Here is a 25,516-nt window from a genome sequence, read left to right on the forward strand (position 1 = left end):
AAATAAGGTATTAATCATTAGTTACTAAATAGGCTTCTTTCAAAGTGTGTTGACACTCATTTGAAAGAAGTTTGAGATAGTTTTGTCTAAATGATTCTCTATCCAGCCACAGGCAAATGAGATTCTGAAACAGCCTTAGCACAGTTATTTCATAATCCCCATCCAGTTTGCAAGGTGTAAAATTAGTCCCTATCAATCAGATTATGAAACCAACTATCAAACTTGCAAAAAGGCTACCCAGCTTTGGCAGACTTCCTTCTGGTATCTGGGTGCTATTATAGAGAGGGTTACAGTTTGGCTTACTAAATGTGTATTTCCATCAACCCTTACGACATACTGCTTCTACCAGATTCATCTTGCCCCAAACCCAGTTTAGTGTTCACCTGGAAAAGTAAACTATAATATCAGATTTGGCTTCTTCTTTAAAGGAAGAATCAAAAGTGCCATCACTTCACAATGAATTTTCTTCTTTTGAAACATTTTGTCTAATTATCTAAAATTATATGAAAAGCAGCTCCACCGGTTCATACCAATTAAGCATCATATATATATAATATTTAACCATCACATTATATTTAACTGTCCACTGACCCTCCATATAACTCTCCACCTGCCTTCTCCAATAAAGATGTCTGATACAAAATCACAAAAGCCCAAAACTGTTTCATCAGTTGGATTAACTATCAGTGATGTTTCCAGATTACTTTTGTCTTTTTTTGTCAATTAGTGTATCCTTACTTTATTCTTATAGATATATTGGAATTAGAGGTGAATCTGAGCTTTTAAATTGTACGACATTTAAACATGTTTTCTCTAAGGCTTTTAAACAGAAAATGATCAGTAAAGACTTTTGGTTTACCTTTGTCTCATGATAATACTCTTAATGTATTTCTGTATTTACCCCCCTCCTACTCCCTTCCTTAGTGGATATTTTGCTAATTAAGTAGTTGAGAAGGAAAGAGGAGAAATTCCTTATTGTAGAAAAAGAGAGAGGAACCAGGAGACCAGCTCTGTCATTTAGTGCCAAAAAAAGGAGGCCTTAGAAGAGCAGCTATGTGGGTGAGAACCTTGTTACATGAAGCATGCTATTTACATCTCTTTCTCAGATTTTACTTCTAAGAAATGATTCTGTTTTGGGGGTTAATTCTGTGAGTAAAATATTTTTAAAATCTGGTTATAAGTCTGGTAAAAAAAAATTAACTAACATTACTCACATTTTAAAATTTCACCTTCAGTCTTTTTTGATGATTTATACTATGAGCTTAACAGACTACCATTATCACATTTCACAGAATCTGACCTCAGAGAACGTCATGTTATATAAATGCTTAAACAATGCCACTGTTGAACGATTGCTACATTAAGCCTCTTGGGAACTGTGATAATTATAGAGATGGCTCAGCTACATTTCAGAAATTGCCTTTACTGCAAACAGCTTAATTTTTTTGAAATGTAAAAGTATTCGTATGACCAAAGCTTCAGGGTGTAGATTGTCTTATTGATCCCAATATTTCAAAGACATAATGATGTTCTATGATATAGAAGACTTCAAGTTAGAAAGCAGCCCTAAGAGTCAGACATCCTTTTTTTCTGGAGATAGGATGTGAGACTATTTTGTCTTGCCAAATATGGATCACAAACATTAGTTTTTCAATTTTCATTTATCAGTCATGATAATGTACAAGAAAAAGAGAAACACAAAAAAACAAATTCCTTTAAACTACATTAAAAACAAAGGTGAACAAAATGACACAGAATAAAACAAAATCAAGAAAAATCAAGATTAACAGTAAATATCAATACTTACACATCAAAGTAGACTGTTACCATAATAAAGCTAACATATAGTCACAGAAAGACAAAAGTATCAAGGATCAAGATACTATTTTGCTTCGATACCTCCTCATTTTGGCCTGGGAGTTCATCAAGGCCTAAGTGGCTGGATTCTGTTTTTCTCCCTCCTCCCTCCCTCCTTCATGCTTCCATCCTTTTCACACTGGGGTACCAGTGTAGGAGGCTCCTGGATGTAGCTAACCGTGCGGCAGCACCTAAGGCAGCAGTGGCTGTACTTCGAGGAATGTAGAGCTTCTGAGAAATCTGGCACTCATAAGACAAAATCAAAGACAGCTGGTCCATGGATTCTTGACTCTTGTCTTTGTACAATGTAATAGCACGGCTGCTAGAAAAATCTTCATTCTTTAGGATCTCTGGTGAGCTTTCCACTGAAAAAGAAAGAGTACACAAACATCTTTTCAAGGGGTACTCATACTCACTGCCTTCTCTCCCCCATTCTAGTTCTATACTAATATGTGTTACAATCATTTTCTGTTAGGTAGCGACAATTACCAATGGCTAATCAGAGAAGATGAGACTTAGAAACCAGTCAACAAATGGAAAGGAAATGGGGAATCATGAATTGAGATAAAATAAATCTTGTCAGGATGAAGGTAAGTGAGAGAGGGAAAATATACTTATGAACAACGAAGGGATGCTTTATTTCTAGAAATGTCATAAAAATAAATTGGATATAACGGAAATCCCAGAGAAGAGCCCATAAGTGCTTCTATTTCCTTCCAGCACTAAGCTAAATGGTGTCCCACAGGCATTCTCTTTATTGCCAGAGTTGTTCCAATTCCAAGTCTGTACCAGGGTAAAAATAAAACCATCCTAGACTGTGGTTGCTAAGAAGTCCCCCAAACCAGTTATCAGCCATAAAATAAATGCCGAGAGGTTCTAAGATGGCCGAATAGGAGCAGCTCCAGTCTACAGCTCCCAGTGTGAGCGACGCAGAAGATGGGTGATTTCTGCATTTGCAACTGAGGTACTGGGTTCATCTCACTGGGGTTTGTTGGACAGGGGGTGCAGGACAGTGGGGGCAGCCCACAGAGCATGAGCCGAAGCAGGGCGAGGCATCGCCTCACCGGGGAAGCGCAAGGGGCCGGGGAATTCCCTTTCCTAACCAAGGGAAGCTGTGATAGATGGCACCTGGAAAATCAAGTCACTCCTACGCTAATACTGCGCTTTTCCAACAGTCTTAGCAAATGGCACACCAGGAGGTTTATATCCCATGCCTCGCTCAGAGGGTCCCACGCCCACGGAGCCTCACTCACTGCTAGCACAGCAGTCTGAGATTGAACTGCAAGGTGGCAGCGAGGCTGGGGAGGGGCGCCTGCCATTGCTGAGGCTTGAGTAGGTAAACAAAGTAGCCAGGAAGCTCGAATTGGGTGGAACCCACCGCAGCTCAAGGAGGCCTGCCTGCCTCTGTAGACTCCACCTCTGGGAGCAGGGCATAGCTGAACAAAAGGCAGCAGAAACTTCTGCAGACTTAAATGTCCCTGGCTGACAGCTTTGAAGAGAGTAGTGGTTCTCCCAGTGTGGAGTTTGAAATCTGAGAACGGACAGACTGCCTCCACAAGTGGGTCCCTGACCCCTGAGTAGCCTAATTGGGAGTCACCTCCCAGTAGGGGCCAACTGACACCTCATACAGCCGGGTGCCCCTCTGAGATGAAGCTTCCAGAGGAAGGATCAGGCAGCAACATTTGCCGTTCTGCAATATTTGCTGTTCTGCAGTCTCCGCTGGTGATACCCAGGCAAACAGGGTCTGGAGTGGACCTCCAGCAAACTCCAACAGACCTGCAGCTGGGGGTCCTGACTGTTAGAAGGAAAGCTAACAAACAGAAAGGACATCGACACCAAAACCCCATCTGTACATCACCATCATCAAAGACCAAAGGTAGATAAAACCACAAAGATGGGGAGAAACCAGAGCAGAAAAGCTGAAAATTCTAAAAATCAGAGCGCCTCTTCTCCAAAGGAACGCAGCTCCTCACCAGCAACGGAACAAAGCTGGATGGAGAATGACTTTGACGAGTTGAGAGAAGAAGGCTTCAGACGATCAGTAATAACAAACTTCTCTGAGCTAAAGGAGGATGTTCAAACCCATCGCAAAGAAGCTAAAAACCTTGAAAAAAGATTAGATGAATGGCTAACTAGAATAAACAGCATAGAGAAGACCTTAAATGACTTGATGGAGCTGAAAACCACGGTATGAGAACTGCGTGATGCATGCACAAGCTTCAGTAGCTGATTCGATCAACTGGAAGAAAGGGTATCAGTGACTGAAGATCAAATGAATGAAATGAAGTGAGAAGGGAAGTTTAGAGAAAAAAGAGTAAAAAGAAACGAACAAAGCTTCCAAGAAATATGGGACTATGTGAAAAGACCAAATCTACGTCTGATTGGTGTACCAGAAAGTGATGGGGAGAATGGAATCAAGTTGGAAAACACTCTGCAGGATATTATCCAGGAGAACTTCCCCAATCTAGCAAGGCAGGCCAACATTCAAATTCAGGAAATACAGAGAACACAACAAAGATACTCCTTGAGAAGAGCAACTCCAAGAAACATAACTGTCAAGATTCACCAAAGTTGAAATGAAGGAAAAAATGTTAAGGGCAGCCAGAGAGAAAGGTCAGGTTACCCACAAAGGGAAGCCCATCAGAATAACAGTGTATCTCTCTGCACAAACTTTACAAGCCAGAAGAGAGTGGGGGATAATATTCAACATTCTTAAAGAAAAGAATTTTCAACCCAGAATTTCATACCCAGCCAAACTAAGCTGCATAAGTGAAGGAGAAATAAAATCCTTTACAGACAAGCAAATGTTGAGAGATTTTGTCACCACCAGGCCTGCTTTACAAGAGCTCCTGAAGGAAGCAGTAAACATGGAAAGGAACAACTGGTACCAGCCACTGCAAAAACATGCGAAATTGTAAAGACCATCGACGCTAGGAAGAAACTGCATCAACTAACGGGCAAAATAACCAGCTAACATCATAATGACAGGATCAAATTCACACATAACAATATTAACCTTAAATGTAAATGGGCTAAATGCTCCAATTAAAAGACACAGACTAGCAAATTGGATAAAGAATCAAGACTCATCAGTGTGCTGTATTCAGGAGACCCATCTCATGTGCAGAGACACACATAGGCTCAAAATAAAGGGATGGAGGAAGATCTACCAAGCAAATGGAAAACAAAAAAAGCAGGGGTTGCAACCCTAGTCTCTGATAAAACAGACTTTAAGCCAACAAAGATCAGAAGAGACAAAGAAGGCCATTACATAATGGTAAAGGGATCAATTCAACAAGAAGAGCTAACTATCCTAAATATATACGCACCCAATACAGGAGCACCTAGATTCATAAAGCAAGTCCTTAGAGACCTACAAAGAGACTTAGACCCCCACACAATAATAATGGCAGACTTTAACACCCCACTGTCAACATTAGACAGATCAATGAGACAGAAAGTTAACAAGTATATCCAGGAATTGAACTCAGCTCTACACCAAGCAGACCTAACAGACATCTACAGAACTCTCCACTGCAAATCAACAGAATATATGTTCTTCTCAGCACCACATCACACTTATTCCAAAATTGATCACATAGTTGGAAGTAAAGCACTCCTCAGCAAAGGCAAAAGAACAGAAATTATAACAGACTGTGCCTCAGACCACAGTGCAATCAAATTAGAACTCAGGATTAAGAAACTCACTCAAAACTGCTCAACTACATGGAAACTGAACAACCTGCTCCTGAATGACTACTGGGTACATAACAAAATGAAGGCAGAAATAAAGATGTTCTTTGAAACCAACGAGAACAAAGACACAACATACCAGAATCTCTGGGACACATTTAAAGCAGTGTGTAGAGGGAAATTTATAGCACTAAATGCCCACAAGAGAAACCAGGAAAGATCTAAAATTGACACCCTAACATCACAGTTAAAAGAACTAGAGAAGCAAGAGCAAACACATTCAAAAGCTAGCAGGAGACAAGAAATAACTAAGATCAAAGCAGAACTGAAGGAAATAGAGACACAAAAAACCCTTCAAAAAATCAATGAATCCAGGAGCTGGTTTTTTGAAAAGACTAACAAAGCAGATAGAACGCTAGCAAGACTAATAAAGAACAAAAGAGAGAAGAATCAAATAGATGCAATAAAAAATGATAAAGGGGCTATCACCACTGATCCCACAGAAATACAAACTACCATCAGAGAATACTATAAATACCTCTGTGCAAATAAACTAGAAAATCTAGAAGAAATGGATAAATTCCTGGACACATACACCCTCCCAAGACTAAACCAGGAAGAAGTTGAATCCTTGTATAGACCAATAACAGGCTCTGAAACTGAGGCAATAATAGCCTACCAACCAAAAAAAGTCCAGGACCAGTCAGATTCACAGCCAAATTCTACCAGAGGTACAAAGAGAAGCTGGTACCATTCCTTCTGAAACGATTTCAATCAATAGAAAAAGAGGGAATCCTCCCTAACTCATTTTATGAGGCCAGCATCATCCTGATACCAAAGCCTGGCAGAGACACAACAAAAAAAGAGAATTTTAGACCAATATCCCTGATGAACATGGATGCAAAAATCTTCAATAAAATACTGGCAAACCAAATCCAGCAGCACATCAAAAAGCTTATCCACCATGATCAAGTTGGCTTCATCCCTGGGATGCAAGGCTGGTTCAACATATGCAAATCAATAAACGTAATTCATCATATAAACAGAACCAAAGACAAAAACCAAGTGATTATCTCAATAAATGCAGAAAAGGCCTTTGACAAAATTCAACAGCCCTTCATGCTAAAAACACTCAATAAATTAGGTATTGATGTGATGTATCTCAAAATAATAAGAGCTATTTATGATAAACCCACAGCCAATATCATACTGAATGGGCAAAAACTGGAAGCATTCTCTTTGAAAACTGGTACAAGACAGGGATGCCCTCTCTCACCACTCCTATTCAACATAGTATTGGAAGTTCTGGCCAGGGCAATCAGGAAGGAGAAAGAAAGAAAGGGCATTCAGTTAGGAAAAGAGGAAGTCAAATTGTCCCTGTTTGCAGATGACAAGATTGTATATTTAGAAAACCCCATCATCTTAGCCCAAAATCTCCTTAAGTTGATAAGCAAATTCAGCAAAGTCTCAGGATATAAAATCAATGTGGAAAAATCACAAGCATTACTATACACCAATAACAGACAGAGAGCCAAATCATGAGTGAACTCCCATTCACAATTGCTTCAAAGAGAATAAAATACCTAGGAATCCAACTTACGAGGGATGTGAAGGACCTCTTCAAGGAGAACTACAAACCACTGCTGAACAAAATAAAAGAGGATACAAACAAATGGAAGAACAATCCATGCTCATGGATAGGAAGAATCAATATCGTGAAAATAGCCATACTGCCCAAGGTAATTTATAGATTCAATGCCATCCCCATCAAGCTACCAATGACCTTCTTCACAGAATTGGAAAAAACTACTTTAAAGTTCATATGGAACCAAAACAGAGCCCGCATTGCCAAGACAATCCTAAGCCAAAAGAACAAAGCTGGAGGCTTCACGCTACCTGACTTCAAACTATACCAAGGCTACAATAACCAAAACAGCGTGGTACTGGTACCAAAACAGAGATATAGACCAATGGAACAGAATAAGAGGCCTCAGAAATAATACCTCACATCTATAACCATCTGATCTTTGACAAACCTGACACAAACAAGAAATGGGGAAAGGATTCCCTATTTAATAAATGGTGCTGGGAAAACTGGCTAGCCATATGTAGAAAGCTGAAACTGGATCCCTTCCTTACACCTTATACAAAAACTAATTCAAGATGGATTAAAGACTTAAATGTTAGACCTAAAAGTATAAAAACCCTAGAAGAAAACCTAGGCAATACCATTCAGGACATAGGCATGGGCAAGGACTTCATGTCTAAAACACCAAAAGCAGTGGCAACAAAAGCCAAAATTGACAAATGGGATCTAACTAAACTAAAGAGCTTCTGCACGGCAAAAGAAACTACCATTAGAGTGAACAGGCAACCTACAGAATGGGAGAAAATTTTTGCAATCTACCCATCTGACAAAGGGGCAATATCCAGAGTCTACAAAGAACTTAAACAAATTTACAAGAAAAAATCAACCCCATCAAAAAGTGGGCGAAGCATATGAATAGACAGTTCTCAAAAGAAGACATCTATGCAGCCAACAGACACATGAAAAAATGCTCACCATCACTGGCCATCAGAGAAATGCAAATCAAAACCACAATGAGATAATATCTCATACCAGTTAGAATGGCAATCATTCAAAAGTCAGGAAACAACAGGTGCTGGAGAGGATGTAGAGAAATAGGAATGCTTTTACACTGTTGGTGGGAGGATAAACTAGTTCAACCATTGTGGAAGACAGTGTGGCAATTCCTCAAGGATCTATAACTAGAAATACCATTTGACCCAGTCATCCCATCACTAGGTATATACCCAAAGGATTATAAATCATGCTGCTATAAAGACACATGCACATGTATGTTTGTTGCAGCACTATTCACAATAGCGAAGACTTGGAACCAACCTAAGTGTCCATCAATGATAGACTGGATTAAGAAAATGTGGCACATATACACCATGGAATACTATGCAGCCATAAAAAAGGACGAGTTCATGTCCTTTGTAGGGACATAGATGAAGCTGGAAACCATCATTCTGAGCAAACTATCGCAAGGATAGAAAACCAAACACCACATGTTCTCACTCATAGGTGGGAATTGAACAATGAGAACATTTGGACATAGGATGGGGAACATCATACACCAGGGCCTGTTGTGGGGTGGGGGGAGGGGGGAGGGATAGCATTAGGAGATATACCTAATGTAAATGACAAGTTAATAGGTGTAGCACAACAACATGGCACATGTATACATATGTAACAAACCTGCACGCTGTGCACATGTACCCTAAAACTTAAAGTATAATAAAAAAAATGAAATAAAAGCCAAAGTAATTAGTTTTAATTAAGAAGAAATAAGCATTTAAGTAAAATGGCTGGAACTGCGATGCTTGAAATTTCCTAATAGCCAAGGAAGGGGATGCTAAGCACTCTGAGATGTGTACTCGTAGCTGGTCTATAAACGGCTTATTACCTGCCTACAATGAAAGAAGGCCCTTTTTCTGGCATCTAAACCAACACATTGCTTCCTTCAAGAAAGTCCTGCTTAAAAAAAAAATTCAGGTGAGCTAAGCAATGTGTTCAGCAACGTAGCTGCTTGAATACTCTGGAACAAACTCCTTACAGTGTAGTCCACTGCTGCAAACCCTTCAAATTGGCACCAGTAGGTAGACCACATTTTGAATAGCACTGTTCTAGATCTTAAAAACATAGATTTCAAAAAATTCAGAGAAAAAGGAGGCATAATCCGTTATTTTATTCATCTTTGCATTTTTAGCATCTAGCAGAGTAACATGTGGTATGTGTTCTACACTTTTGTGATGAGTTATGTTCGAGGAGGATTTGACAGCGTATTCTAAAAAGTGAAATTCTGATCATAAGACTATAGTGTCTATTAGAGAGGAAAAAGAATAATTTTTAATTAAATAATGTGATTTTACAGGAAGTCTTAGGTGAGCTCGGATATCAAAAGGTATGAAAAGCAGGAACACATGACCAAAGATTTAAGAGTAGCAAAATTTCTGCTTTCAGTCATGGTGTTTTTCGACAAGAATATTTACTCTCTTGCTTTACACAACTGGAAAACTGGACAAAATGTATGAAACAACAGCTTTCAGACATTGAACAAGCATCCCAGGACAGTGACCCCTGAGAGAAGGCAAACTGTAAGTGCTTTAGCTCACTGTCTGAAAAGAATTTTCAGGCTGTAGTATGAGAAGGAGGAATCCAGACTGAACCAGGTAGTCTTACTGAGTTGAGAAAACAGAGTTCAGAACTCAGAAAGGCCAGTCATCTAAAATTTGTGGATATAAAGTACCAGAGAGGAGGTAGCTGCAGAGAGAGAGAGAGAAACTGAGAATCTGCTGAGAGGTCTCCTTGAGTCTTGAAATGAGTAGTCATCTGACTCCTGTGTGTGTCAGCAAACTACCAAGGCCAGGGAAAAACTACCAGAAAGCAGCAGGCAGAATAATCATTAGATCTTACGCTGGGACAAAACACTTTGTGTTCTCACCAGCCATAATGGAAAGATCCTAACACATGCAACATCAAGTCCATCAATAATCTCAGAAGGTATTAGGTATTGCCTAAATAGCAGAGCCAAACCAGACCTAGACCACAGGCTTTTCCAGACCAGCCTAATAAACCTAAAAGGAACACTGAAAGAAAAAAAAAATTGGGAAATTAAACTGCATCTCCCTACCCCCCAAAAAAAGACAGGAAGAAAAGGAGAAAGGGAAGAAATTAAGCCAACACACATATACACCATGGAATACTATGCAGCCATAAAAAAGAATGAGTTCATGTCCTTTGCAGGGACATGGATGAAGCTGGAAACCATCATTCTCAGCTAACACAGGAACAGAAAGCCAAACACTGCATGTTCTCACTCATAAGTGGGAGTTAAACAATAAGAACATGGGCACAGAGAGGGGAACATCACACACTGGGGCCTGTCGGGGGGTGGGGGGCAAGGGAAGGGATAGCATTAAGACAAATACCTAATGTAGATGACAGGTTGATGGGTGCAGTAAACCACCATGGCACGTGTATAACTATGTAACAAACCTGCACATTCTGCTCATGTATCCCAGAACTTAAGTATAGTAATAATAAAAAAAGAAATTAAGCCAACAATGTAAAATTCACAGTGTCTGGCATTCAATAAAAAATTACCAGATACAAAGAATGTATATGACCTGTAATCAAGAGAAAAAAATCAATATAAACAGATTCAGAAATGACACAGATAGAATTCAAAAGTTATATATATGATAGAATCATAAGACATGGATATTAAAGCAGTTGTTTAAAGAGCACTCTATTCAAGAAGGTAGAAAAACCTGACTATAATGTGGAAAAAAATGGAAGATATAAAAAAGACCCAAGTCAAACTCTAGAGAAGAAAAACACACTGGGCCAGGTGCCATGGCTCACGCCTGTAATCCTAGTACTTTTGGGAGGCAGAGGCAGGCAGATCACCTGAGGTTAGGAGTTCGAGACCAGCCTAGCCAACACGGTGAAACCCTGTCTCTACCAAAAATTTAAAAAATTAGCTGGACGTAGTGGCACATGCCTGTAATCTCAGCTACTCAGGAGGCTGAGGTGGGAGAATCGCTTGAACTTGGGAGGCGGAGGTTGCAGTGTGCCGAAATTGCACCACTGCACTCCAGCTTGGGCAACAGAGTGAGACTCTGTCTTAAAAAAAAAAAGAAAAAAAGAAAAACACAGTGAATTAGAAACTGAACAAGACTGGTACACTTGGAGACATAGTAGTAGAAACGAACTCAAATGAGACACAGTAAAGACTGAGAGTAAGAAATGTATCAGTGAGCAATAGAACAACATCCAATGGTCTACCAAACCTGTAACTACAGTTACAAGAAAACGGGGCGAAGGGTGACAGAAAAAAAATTAATTCTTTTTTGGCCCTGTGAACCAAATCCAACACAGCTACTTGCATTCATTTACCTATTGTCTGTGGCTGTTTTCATGCTATAACAGCAGAGTTGAATAAATGCCACAGATCATATGGCCTACGAAGCTGAAAAGATTTATTTTTTGGCTCTTTACAGAAAAAGTTTGCTGAACCCCAATTTATACATTGGAATGAAGAACACTGGAATGGAAAATATATGAGTAAACATAAAAGACATTTCTCATTTTTAATTTCTTTAAAACATAATTGACTATAAAGCAAAAATAACAAGAACTGGATATTTTTGATATCCAATCCAAGAATTGGATTGCAGGGTTTACAATGTATTTAAAAAGTAAAATGACAATAGCTAAAAGGCTGGCATGGGAAAAAGGAAAAGTTTTAATGTTATACATAAAGTGATATCATTTGAAGGAGACAATTTAAAGATATATACAACATTTTGTCTGTACAAAAATTTTTTAAAAAACTAGCCGGGTGTGCTGGTGTGCACCTGTGATCCTAGCTGCTTTGAGAGACTGAAGCAGGAAGATCACTTGAACCCAGGAGGTTGAGCCTGCAATGAGTGGTGATTGCAGCAATGTGTTCCAGTCTGGGCAGCAGAGACCCCATTTCAAAAACATAAAAATGCAGATAGATAGATAAAATTTTGTAAACACGTAGTGTGGTTTTGCATTTTTATCAATCTTGACAATCTCTTCTTTTAATTGGAATCTTTGGACAACTTAAGGTGACAATTGATATGCTTGGGTTAAAATACATAATTTTTCTATTTTTTTTTGTTTGTCCATTTGGTCATATGCCCTTTTTTCTCTTTTCCTACCTTTAAAGTGAGGTTTTTTAAGTTCCATCTTTATCTCCTTTATTGGCTTGGTAGTTTTGTTCTTTTTTAGTGGTTGCTTTAACATAGTACAGACAGGGTCTCACTGTGTTGCACAGGCAGATCTCAAACTCCTGGGGTCAAGTGACCCTCCTGCCTTGGTCTCTCAAAATGCTGGGATTACAGGCGTGAGCCACAGCACCCAGCCAAGAAACCTATTTTAAGTATAAAGATACAGATAGGTTAAAAGTGAAAGGATGGCAATAATATGCCCTGCAAATGCAAATAAAAAGAAATTTGGAGCGTCTTTATTCATATCAACTAAATAGATTTCAAAGCAAAGAATACTATGAAGGATAAAGAGTAAATTAATAATGATAAGTGGATTGATTCATCCAGAGAGCATAATAACCGTAATTAACAGAGCTTCAAAGTTCTTGAAGCAAAACCTGTTAAAACTGAAAAAAGAAAAAGACAAATCAACAACTGTATTAGAGAGTTCAACAATTATCCCTCAATAATTGATTGAACAATTAGAAAACTAGTAAGGATATAGAAGATTCAAACAACACTATTCATCACCTTGACTTGATATTATGAAATACTTTACCTATCATCAGACTATATACATTGTTCTAAAGTACAGATAAAGCATTTACAAAAATAGAGCATACTGTAGGCTATAAAAGTGTCAAAAATTTTAAAGAATTAAAATTTATGTTACTTGATCACAATAAATTAAATTAGAAACAAACAATAGAAAGACATCTGGAAAACCTCCAAGTATGTGGAAATTAAACAACATAATTCTAGATAACCAATAGGTCAAGAAGAAAATTCACAAGGGAAATTATAACATATTTTGAAATGAATGAAAATGAAAATGCAACATATCAAAATTCATGGGATGCAGCAAAAGCAGGGTTTAGAGGGAAAATTGTATCACTAAACATATATTAGGAAAAACTGTAAAATGAATGATCTAAGGTTTCAATTTGAAAAACTAGAAAGAGAGAAAATTAAGCCCAAAGTAATCAAATGGAAGGGAAAAGAAAACATAAATCAATAAAATAGAATACAGATAAACAGGAAAATCAATGGAATCAAAAATCTGGTTATTTGAGAAGCTCAATAAAATTGATAAACCTCTAGGCACACTAAGATCAGGGGGGAAAAAGATGGCACAAATTACTAATATCTACAGATATTAAAATAAGGGGATAATATGAAAATTTATGTTAATAAATTTTACAGTTTAGATGAAATGGATAAATTCCTTGAAAGAGAAAACTACCAAAGTTTACTTGAGAAGAAACTGATAATCAATAACCTTGTATCTATTAAAGACATTAGCTTAAAATACCTTCCTTCAAAGAAAACTCTAGGTCCAGAGGTCCTAACTATTGAATTCTACCAAACATTTAAGGAAGAAATAATATCAATTCCACACAAATTCTTCCAGACAATATTAATAGAAGAGGAGGAAACACTTCCCAACTTATTTTATGACAGCAACATTATCTGGATACCAAAACCAGACAAAGACATTATAAAAAAAGAAAACTATAGACAAATATCCCTCATGAACATGGCCATAAAAATCCTTAACAATATTTTAACAAATAGAGTCTAACATTATATAAAATGGATAGTATATCATGACCACGAGGGCATTATCCCAGGAATGTAAGGTTGGTTTAATATTTGGAAGTCGATATAATTCACCATCCCATAAACAGTCAATTAAAACAAGCAACAGCATAATCATCTCAACAGACGCAGAATAAGCTTTTGATAAGATTCAACACCCATTCATGATAAAAACTATCAGAAATCTAGGAATAAATTGGAACTTTCTTAGCCTACCAACAGCATCTACAAAAAGGCTACTGCTAACATTATACTTTATTTGTAAAAGATAAAATGCTTCCTATAAGATTAACAACAATGCAAGGATGTCACTCTGGCCTCTCCTATTCAACTCTATAATGGAAGTCCTAACCAGTGCAAGGAAAAGGAAAAATGGCAAACAATTTCACAAGTAGTAAACTGATTTTTTTCCCCCACATATGAAATGTCTATACAGAAAATCCCAAAAGAGCTATTAGAGCAAATGAGTTTAACAAGGTCACGGAATATATGAAAACCAACTATATTTCTATATACCAGTAATCATAAAAAATTGAATTTAAAATGCCATTTATTCAATAGTATAAAAATGTTAAATACTTAGGGATAAATTTAACAAAAGATGAAAAACACCTATGCACTGAAAACTACAAAATATCATTGCTAGAAATTAAAGAAGAATAAATGTTTATAGTCAATTAAGATGGCGGATAGGAGGCAGGACTACCCTGTAGCTCCTGCCTGGACGGACAAAGTGGCATGTGGAGACTCACATCGTGAACTTTTGTTCCTGTGGTAGTTCTTGGAGCAATAGGGAAAGCTGAGAGAATCCACAGACCCTTTGAAGAAACTGGATCACCCCTGAAGTTTCCCTGAGATGCTGAAAAACTGTGAGTCTGCTTGCTTTCTCAACGGGGAGGCTCGTGGTCTGGGGCAAATTCTCAGCCCTGGTCACCAGCTGCCTAGAAATAGACTCGGTGCTGTTGAGGGGGCCACGGTGGGAGTGAGACTGGCCTTTAGAACTGCAGGCTACCTGGGAGCGGAGTGAGGCCCATGACTGCCGGCTTTCCTCCACTTCCCTGGTACCCTGTATGACTCAGCAGAGGCAGCCATTATCCCCCTGGGAGTGTAACTCCACTGGACTGGGAACCACACCCCCACCCCCATAGCAGCCCCAGCAAGCCCTTCCCAAGGAGGAGCTAAGCTCAGACACACCTGTCCCTGCCCCCACCTGGTTGGTGATCTTTCTCTACCTGCCTTGGTAGCCAAAGACAAAGGTCATAATCTCTTGGGAGCTCTATGGCCCTGCTCACTGCCTGAGAAACCTGAGTACTTAACCAGGTATGCCTAGGGCAAGTTTGCATCCTCCCTATAGGGCCACAACTGATGTACTTTTGAAAGCACCACCTCCTGGCTGGAGGTCAACCAACACAAAGCCAGTGTACTAAATAAAAACACAACCAAGGACCCTCAAAGAGTCCACTTCACTTCCCTGCTACCTCCACCAGAGCAGGTGCTAGTATCTATGGCGGCAAGACCTGAAGATGGATCACATCACAAGACTCTTTGTAGACTCTCCCCAGTACCAGCCCAGAGCCCAGTAGCTCCACCTACTGGCTAAACCCAGAAGAGCAAAAACAATCACCACAGTTCAGTTCTCAGGAAGCCCCAATCCTAGGGGAAAGAAGAGAACACCACATCAAGGGAGCATCCTGTGGGACAAAAGAATCTGAACAGCAGCCCTTGAATCCCAGATCCTCCCTCTTATATACTCTACTCAAATAAGAAGGAACCAGAAAAATCATTCTGGTAATATGACAAAATAAGGTTCTTTAACACCCCTAAAAGATCACACCAGCTCACCAGCAATGGATTCAAACCAAGATGAAATCTCTGAATTGCCAGAAAAAGATTTCAGAAGGTTGATTATTAAGCTAATCAAGGAGGCACCAGAGAAAGGTGAAGTCCAGCTTAAAGAAATCAAAAACATGATACAGGACATGAAAGAAAAATTCTTCAGTGAAATAGAAAGCATAAATAAAAAACAATCACAACTTCTGGAAATCAAGGACACACTTAGAGAAATGCAAAATGCACTGGAAAGGCTCAGCAATAGAATCGAACAAGCAGAAGAAAGAACTTCAGAGCTCAAAGACAAGGCTTTTGAATTAACCTGATCCATCAAACACAAAGAAAAAATAATTTAAAAAAATGAACAACGCCTCCAAGAAGTTTGGGACTAGGTTAAACATCCAAACCTAATAATAGCTGGTGTTCTTGAGGAAGAAGAGAAATCTAAAAGTATGGAAAACATATTTGAGGGAATAATCAAGAAAAACTTCCCTGGTCTTGCTAGAGATCTAGATATCCAAATACAAGCAGCTCAAAGAACACCTGGGAAATTCATCGCAAAAAGATCACTGCCTAGGCATATAGTCATCAGGTTATTTAAAGTCAAGACCAAGGAAAGACTCTTAAGAGCTGTGAGGCAAAAGCATCAGGTAACCTATAAAGGAAAATCTATCAGATTAATAGCAGATTTCTCAGCAGAAATCTATAAGCTAGAAGGGACTGGGGTCCTATTTCTAGCCTCCTTAAACAAAACAATTATTAGCCAAGAATTTTGTAGCCAGCAAAACTAAGCTTCATAAATGAAGGAAAGATATAGTCTTTTCCAAACAAACAAATGCTGAGAGACTTCGCCACTACCAAGCCAGCACAGGAACTGCTAAAGGAGCACTAAATCTTGAAACACATCCTCAAAATACACCAAAATAGAACCTCCTTTAAAGCATAAATCTCACAGGACCTACGTAACAATAACACAATGAAAAAAACAAGGTATTCAGGCAACAAATAGCATGATGAATAGAATAGTACCTCACATCTCAATACTAACATTGAATGTAAGTGGCCTCAATGCTCCACTTAAAAGATACAGAACTGCAGAATGGATAAGAATTCACCAACCAAGTTTCTGCTGCCTTCAAGAGACTCACCAAACACATAAGGACTCACATAAACTTAAGGTAAAGAGGTGGAAAAAGATATTCCATGCAAATGAACACCAAAAGCTAGCAGGAGTAGCTATTCTTATATCAGATAAAACAAACTTTAAAGCAGCTGCAGTTAAAAAAGACAAAGAGGGACATTATATAATGATAAAAGGACTGGTCCAACAGGAAAACATAGCAATTCTAAATATACATGTACCTAACACTGGAGCTCCCAAATTTATAAAACAATTACTACTAGACCTAAGAAATGAGATATCGACGGCAACACAATAGCAGTGGGGGACTTTAATACTCGACTGACAGCACTAGACAGAAAGTCAACAAAGAAACAGTGGACTTAAACTATACCCTACAACAAATGGAATTAACAGGTATTTATAGAACATTCTACCCCACAAAATGCAGAATATATATTCTATTCATCAACACATGGAACATTCTCTTAGACCATATGATAGGCCACAAAACAAGCCTCAGTAAATTTAAGGAAATTGAAGTTATATCAAGTACTCTTTCAGAACACAGTAGAATAAAATTGGATATCAACTCCAAGAGGAACACTCAAAACCATGCAAATAGATGGAAATTAAATAACCTGCTCCTGAATGATCATTGGGTCAACAATGAAATCTAGATGGGAATTTAAAAATTCTTTGAACTGAATGATACAATCTATCAAAACCTCTGGAATACAGCAAAAGTGGTGCTTAGAGGAAAGTTCATAGCATTAAATGCCTATATCAAAAAGTCTAGAAGAGCACAAATAAACAATCTAAGGTTATACCTCATGGAATTGGAGAAACAATGACAATCCAAACCCAAACTCAGCAGAAGAAAGGAAATAACCAGGATCAGAGCAGAACTAAATGAAATTGAAACAAAAAGAGATACAAAAGATAAATGAAACAAAAAGTTGGTTCTTTGAAAAGATAAAAATTGAAAGACCATTAGTGAGATTAACTAAGAAAAGAAGAGAGAGGATCCAGATAAACTCAATTAGAAATGAAATGGGAGATGTTACAACTGATACCACAGAAACACAAAAGATTATTCAAGGCTACTTTTAACACCTTTACACACGTAAACTAGAAAACCTAGAAGAGATGGATAAATTTCCAGAAATATACAACTGTCCTAGATTAAACCATGATGATACAGAATCTCTGATCAGACCAATAACAAGCAGTGAGATTGAAATGGTAATAAAAAAACTGTCAACAAAAAAAGTCCAGGACCAGATGGATTCACAGCTGAATTCTATCACACATTTAAAGAAGAATTGGTACCAATCCTATTGACAATATTCCAAAAGAGAGAGAAAGAGGGAATCCTCCCTAAATCATTCTATGAAGCCAGTATCACCCTAATACCAAAACCAGGAAAGGACATAACAAAAAAAACTACAGACCAATATCCCTGATGAACACAGATGCAAAAATCCTCAACAAAATACTAGTGAACTGAATCCAGTAACATATTGAAAAGATAATCCACCATGGTCAGAGGGGTTTCATACCAGGGATGCAGGGATGGTTTAACATAAGTCAATAAATGTGATACACCACATATATAGAATTAAAAACAAAAATCACTTGATCACCTCAATAGATGCAGAAAAAGCATTTGACAAAATCCAGCATCCCTTTATGATTAAACGCTCAGCAAAATCGGCATATAGGGACATACCTTAAGGTAATAAAATCTATCTATGACAAACTCACAGCCAACATTACACTGAATGGGGAAAAGTTGAAAGCATTCCCCTGAGAACTGGAACAGACAAGGATGCCCACTTTCACCACTTCTATTCAACATGGTACTAGAAGTCCTAGCCAGAGCAATCAGACAAGAGAAAGAAATAAAGGGTACCCAAATCGGTAAAGAGGAAGTCAAACTGTCACTGTTTGCTGATATGATTGTATACCTAGAAAACCCTAAAGACTCATCCAAAAAGCTCCTAGAACTGGTAGATGAATTCAGCAAAGTTTCAGGACACAAAATTAATGTACACAATCAGTAGCTCTGCTATACATCAACAGTGACCAAGCTGAGAATCAAATCAAGAACTTGTGAAAGGAAAATATCTTGGGCCCCCAAAATCACTAAGGAAAACTCAAGCTGGAAACTGCTTAGGGCAAACCCGCCTCCCATTCTACTCGAAGTCACTCCTCTGCCCACTGAGATAGATGCATATCTGATTTACCTCCTTTGGAAAGGCTAATCAGAAACTCAAAAGAATGTAACCGTTTGTGAATCACCCATCTGTGACCTGGAAGCTCCCTCCCTGCTTCTTGCCTTTGCTTCAAGTTGTTCCATCTTTCAGACTGAACCAATGTACTTCTTACATATATTGATTGATGTCTCGTGTCTCCCTAAATGTATAAAACCAAGCTGCGCCCTGACCACCTTGGGCATGTGTCATCAGGACTTCTTGAGGCTCTGTCACAGGCACATCCTCAACCTTGGCAAAATAAATTTTCTAAATTAACTGAGACCTGTCTCAGATTTTCTGAGTTCACAAACTCAACCCCTTTCACAATAGCTGCAATAAAAAATAGAATACTTAGGAATATAGCTAACCAAGATGTGAAAGACTTCTATACAGAGAAAAACAAAACACTGCTGAAAGAAATCATAGATGACACAAACAAATGGAAACACATCTCATGCTTGTGGATGGGTAGAATCAATGTTGTGAAAATGATCATACTGCCAAAAGCAATCCATAAATTCAGATCAATTCCCATCAAAATACTACCATAATTCATCACAGAACTAGAGAAAACAATCTTAAAATTCATATGGAACCAAAAAAGAGCCCACATAGCCAAAACAAGACTAAGCAAAAAGAACAAATCTGGAGGCATCACATTACCTGACTTCAAACTATACTATAAGGCCATAGTTACCAAAACAGCATGGTACCGGCATAAAGATAGGCACATAGACCAATGGAACAGAATAGGGAACCCAAAAACAAAGCCAAATACTTACAGCCAACTGATTTTTGACAAAGCAAACAAAAACATAAAGTGGGGAAAGGACACCCTATTCAACAAATGGTGCTAGGATAATTGGCAAGCCACATGTAGAAAAATGAAATTAGATCCTCATCTCTCACCCTATATAAAAATCTACTCAAGATGGATCAAAGACTTAAATCTAAGACCTGAAACCTTCAAGATTCTAGAGTATAACATTGGAAAAACCCTTCTAGACATTGGCTTAGGCAAATAATTCATGACCAAGAACCCAGAAGCAAATTCAACAAAAACAAAGATAAATAGATGGGACTTAATTAAACTAAAAAGCTTCTGTACAGCAAAAGAAATAATCAGCAGAGTTAACAAGACAACCCACAGAACGGGAGAAAATCTTCACAATCTATACATCCAACAAAGGACTAATATCCAAAAATCTACAAAGAACTCAGCAAGAAAAAAATGAAACAGTCCCATTAAAAGTGGGCTAAGGACTTGAATAGACAGTTCCCAAAAGAAGATATACAAATGGTCAACAAACATATGGAAAAATGCTCAACATCACTAATTATCAGGGAAATGCAAATTAAAACCACAATGTGATACCACCTCACTTCTGCAAGAATACCCATAATCAAAAAAATAAAAAAATAATAGATGTTGGCATGCATGTGGTGGAAAGGGAATGCTTTTATGCTATTGGTGAGAATATAAACTATTACAACCACTATGGAAAACAGTGTGGAGATTCCTTAAAGAGCTAAGATCTACCATTTGATCCAGCAATCCCACTACTAGGTATCTACCTAGAGGAAAAGAAGTCATTATACGAAAAAGATACTTGCACACACATTTATAGCAGCACAATTTGTAACGGTAAAAACATGGAACCAGCTCAAATGCCCATCAATCAATGAGTGGATAAAGAAAATGTGATATATATATATATATATATATATATATATATATATATATATACACACACACACACACACACCATGGAATATTTCTCAGCCATAAAAAGGAACGAAATAATGGCGTACGCAGCAACCTGGATGGAATTCGAGACTATTATTCTAAGTGAAGTAATTCAGGAATGGAAAACCAAATATCGTATGTTCTCAGTCATAGGTGGGAGCTAAGCTATGAGGACGCAAAGGCATAAAAATGATACATTGGACTTTGGGGACTCAAGAGAAAGGGTAGGGGGTTTCGAGGGATAAAAACTACACATTGGGTACAGTGTATAGCACTCAGGTGATGAGTGTACCGAAATCTCAGAAATCATCACTAAACAACTTTCAAGTAACCAAACACCACCTGTTCCCCAAAAACCTATTGAAATAAAAAAAAATTTTAAATTTTAAAAATCATATAATTTGTCCTAGGTTTTTACAAAATATTTTATGAAAATTATACATAAGAAATACAGTATAACTGAACAACTTACATTCTAATGAAAACTTTGTTGCAAAACAAAAAATGTAGTATGTGGATAGACTTAATATTGTTAAGATGAGAATTCTCCTCAAATAGATCTACAAACTTAAATTTAAAAAATCAGATCAAAATCTTAGCAGGCTTTGTGTAGACACTGACAAGCTAATTCTAAAATTTATGTGAAAATCAAAGGACCTATAATAGCAAAACAACTTGAGAAAAAGAAAGTTGGAGGACTAACATTATGTGATTTCAAGACTTATTATAAAGCCATGGTAATTGAGACAGTAGTATAAAAACAGACATATAGACCAAGAGGACAAAATGGAAATTTTAGAAACAGATCCTCACAACTATTGATTTTTGGCAAAGGTGTCAAGGCAATTTACTGGAGATAGTCTTTTCAACAAATGGTGCTGGAACAAATGGACATTCAGATGCAAACAAAATAAACATTGATCCTCACATCATACCCTATACAAATATTAACTTGAATTGGATCTCAGACTTAAAACTATAAAAATTTTATAAGAAAATGGAGAAAATCTTAGTTATTTGAGTTAAAGATTTCTAAACAAGATATACAAAGCTCAAATTGTAAAGAGAAAAAAATCAATAAACTGGACTTGAAAACTTTTGCTCTTCCAAAGACACTAAAAGGCAAGCCACAGACTGGAGGAATATTTATACCTGACAAAGAATGTGTATACAGAATAAAGAACTTCTACAAGTAGGTAAGAAGATAACCCAATTTAAAAAGTAAATAAATACTTGAACAGGCACTTAGCTAAAGAAGATATATGAATGGCAAATAAGCACACAAAAAAGATAGTGAACATCGTGGTAAACAGGAAAATGCAAATTAAAACTATAATAATATACCACTACATACCCAACAGACTGGCAAAATTTAAAAAGATCGACAATGACATCTACTGGCAAGGATGTGAAGTGCTTGGAACTTTTATTCCTTGCTGGTGGGACTGCAAATTGGTGCAATCACTTTAGAAAACATTTTGGCAGTTTCTAAAAAGTTAAACATGCAGTTACTGTATGACCTAGCAAATCTACTCCTATGTGTGTGTACATATACAATTTTTTTTTTTTTTGAGACAGAGTCTCACTCTGTCACCCAGGCTGGAGTGTAGTGGCACGATCTCGGCTCACTGCAACCTCTGCCGCCTGGGTTCAAGCAATTCTCCTGCCTCAGCCTCCCCCAAGTAACTGGGATTACAGGCTCCTGACACCGTGTCTGGCTAATTTTTGTATTTTTAGTAGAGATGGGGTTTCATCATCTTGGCCAGGCTGGTCTTGAACTCCTGACCTCGTGATCCACCCGCCTCAGCCTCCCAAAGTGCTGGGATTACAGGCATGAGCCATTGTGCCCAGCCTCTTATGTATATTTTTAATAGAAATAAAAACATACGTCTACACAAAGAGCTGTGTGCAAATGTTCATAGCAGCTTTATTCATAATGGTCAAATTCTGGAAACAACATAGGTATCCATTAACTGGTAAACAGGTAAATTGTGGTATATCCATGTAACTGAATACTGTTCAGCAAATAAATAGGAACAACTTTTTGATACTGGCACAACATAAACGAAACTCTAAAATATTTCTGTAAGTGAAAGAAGCCAGCCAGACATAAAAACTACATATAATTCCATTTATATGAAATTCTAGAAAAGGGAAAGTGACATGCCAGAGGCAAGTAGGCAATGGGACTGACTGCAAAGGGGCACAAGGAAACTTTTCAGGCTGATGGAAATGTTATCATGATTATGGCTGTGATGACAAGACTATCAATTTGTCAAAACTCAAAGAACTATACACTTGACAACCAGCAAATTTTACTCTATATAAATGGGACGCCCCACCCCTCCGGCAAAAAAACAAAAGTGCAGAAAAAAAGAAGAGTGGCAAAGTTAAAGGAACAATTGAGCCCAAACATAAAACAAGGACTTAACACAAATGCTAAGGTCAGTAATGTTTCAAGGTATATTTTGCAAGGGATAAATGAAGGTTTTTTTTTAGCAACATCATGTTTGTCAACTGTGAGCATGCACAAGTACACACAAACATACCAGAACCAGAGGGCTTTTCTGCAGAATCATCCACTGCAGTTGTTGAACAGGGTACTGCTGTGGAAAGCTGAATTTGCTTTGGCTGAGTCTGACTGTTGTTGGGTTCAGACTGGCTCCCGTCTGCTGACTGCTCTGACTGGGTAAGAGAGGTACAGAATTCTTCCAATTTGGGCAGTGTGGAAGAATCTGAAGAACCATTTATGTCTAGTTGCTGCAGAATGGGAAAAATGGGGCAAAGGCATGAAAAACGTTAATATAAGAAGAATTAAGCCCTATTTCCTTACTTATAAGCAAAATACAAATATTTCCATATTATAATTAATAAATAAAACTACTAACTTTCAAGAACCTAGATACTCTTGGCCGGGTGCAGTGGCTCACACCTGTAATCCTAGCACTTTGGGAGGCCGAGGCAGGCGGATCACGAGGTCAAGAGATCGAGACCATCCTGGCCAACATGGTGAAACCCCATCTCTACTAAAAATACAAAAAAAATTAGCTGGGCGTGGTGGCGGGCACCTGTAGTCCCAGCTACTTGGGAAGCTAAGGCATGAGAATGGCGTGAACCCAGGAGGCGGAGGTTGCAGTGAGCCGAGGTTGCGCCACCGCACTCCAGCCTGGGCGACAGAGCGAGACTCCGTCACACACACACACACACACACACACACACACACACACACAAAAGAACCTAGATACTCTCTAGAAAACGCAAGTCCTTCTCTATCCTAATGAACATAAATTCAATTCAAGAAACATTTACGGAACACATCCCATAAGCAAACAGAGCACTGAGTGCTACCATACACAGGCTGGGAAAGAGGGGCAGGGCATGAGAGAAGTGATGTTCACTGAGCACCCCGTGTAGGGCACAGTGCTAGGTTATCTGCATATGTTTCTTCATTTGAACATCAGAACAGGTGTCCTAGGTAGGTGATACTACGTCTTCTTTCACTTAGCATAATGCTTTTACAGAGTGGTTAAGTTATCCAATGTCCATCGGTAAATGGCAGGGTGCAGATTTGAACTTAGGCCAGTCTATGTTCTCTGTGCTCTACCACACCACCTCCCAGTCAGACAGGATCCCTGTCCCTAAGGGGCACTCAGTCCTCAGTCAGGGAAACAGTGTGTGCGCAGCTAGCCATGAAAGGAGGCAAGAGCTGCATGCTCCTCAGAAGGGACAAAAAGGCCAGGGTTTGAGAGAAAAAGATGAACTTCCAAACTGAGATTGAACTTGAGCTTAAATGAAGGGAGTGCCAAATTTTAACCATTATGAATCAGACCCCATTTCCTACCATATAGTCATTGCTGAAGTAAGTGTACTTTATGGTCATTTAATAGCATTGATCTTTGGTGATGTCAACTGGCATTAACATGAGTAAAGAGGACCCCATCAGACCAAGCTGTAACAAACTGAACTAAGTGGTTTATCGTCTGGGATCTGCCTAGAGCAAACTGAAACAATAATTGTACAAACAGATGTAGGCTTGTTTTTCTGGCTCATATGCATCACACATTTAATATCAGCAAATGTTCCTTCTGTGGCAAAAATCTATAGCGGCTCACTTTCAAAGATGGCTGGCATGAATGTGGCTTATATAATTATATAATATACAAATGCCTGTGTGTATAACCTTTCTTGGTTGCAAAAAAGAAATTCTAAAACTCCAGATAGCTATACTGGGCCATACAAGATGTTATTTCAGGAAACCAAAGACCTGGACTCAAATTTTGCATAGTTTATGCAATTCACATGTATACTTGAGCTACCTTTTAAGTTTATCTTCATTTAAAATGAGGCTGAGAATGAGCGAATTCTTTCAATAAGCTGCAATAATAAGTAAATCAATATTTGTTAATATCATAAATTTTTTAAGCTGGGGAGATTACTAGTTTAAATCAGTCTTTGCAGGTGGGCAAGCTCAGGGCACAAAAGGTAACTTGTTTAAACTTGCTAGTCACTGGTAAAGACTAGGCCCTAGATTATAGCACTCACAAACCAGTGCTTTTTACATTATGCCCTACTGCCTATGTTTAGCTGTTTAATAGATAATATACA

The 25,516-nt window shown here is 38.2% G+C and overlaps 1 protein-coding gene across 8 annotated transcripts in view; it reads right to left on the reverse strand.

The window, feature by feature from the left end:
• Positions 1–1,642: 1,642 nt before the first annotated feature.
• Positions 1,643–25,516, reverse strand: part of TDRD5 (tudor domain containing 5) — a 96,419-nt gene continuing 72,545 nt past the window's right edge. For 7 of the 8 annotated variants that reach the window (XM_054456461.1, XM_054456295.1, XM_054456198.1 and 4 more), the window contains 2 exons: positions 23,461–23,671; positions 1,643–2,222 (listed from right to left, as the gene is read on the reverse strand). In XM_054456461.1, coding sequence (XP_054312436.1) covers positions 1,975–2,222; positions 23,461–23,671 — 459 coding nt within the window. In that variant the 3' untranslated portion in view covers positions 1,643–1,974. The remainder of the gene's footprint in view (positions 2,223–23,460; positions 23,672–25,516) is intronic. The other variant, XM_054456593.1, reaches the window with a different exon arrangement.

The sequence above is a fragment of the Pongo pygmaeus genome, chromosome 1 (genome assembly GCF_028885625.2).
Source record: "Pongo pygmaeus isolate AG05252 chromosome 1, NHGRI_mPonPyg2-v2.0_pri, whole genome shotgun sequence".
Lineage (NCBI taxonomy): Eukaryota > Metazoa > Chordata > Mammalia > Primates > Hominidae > Pongo > Pongo pygmaeus.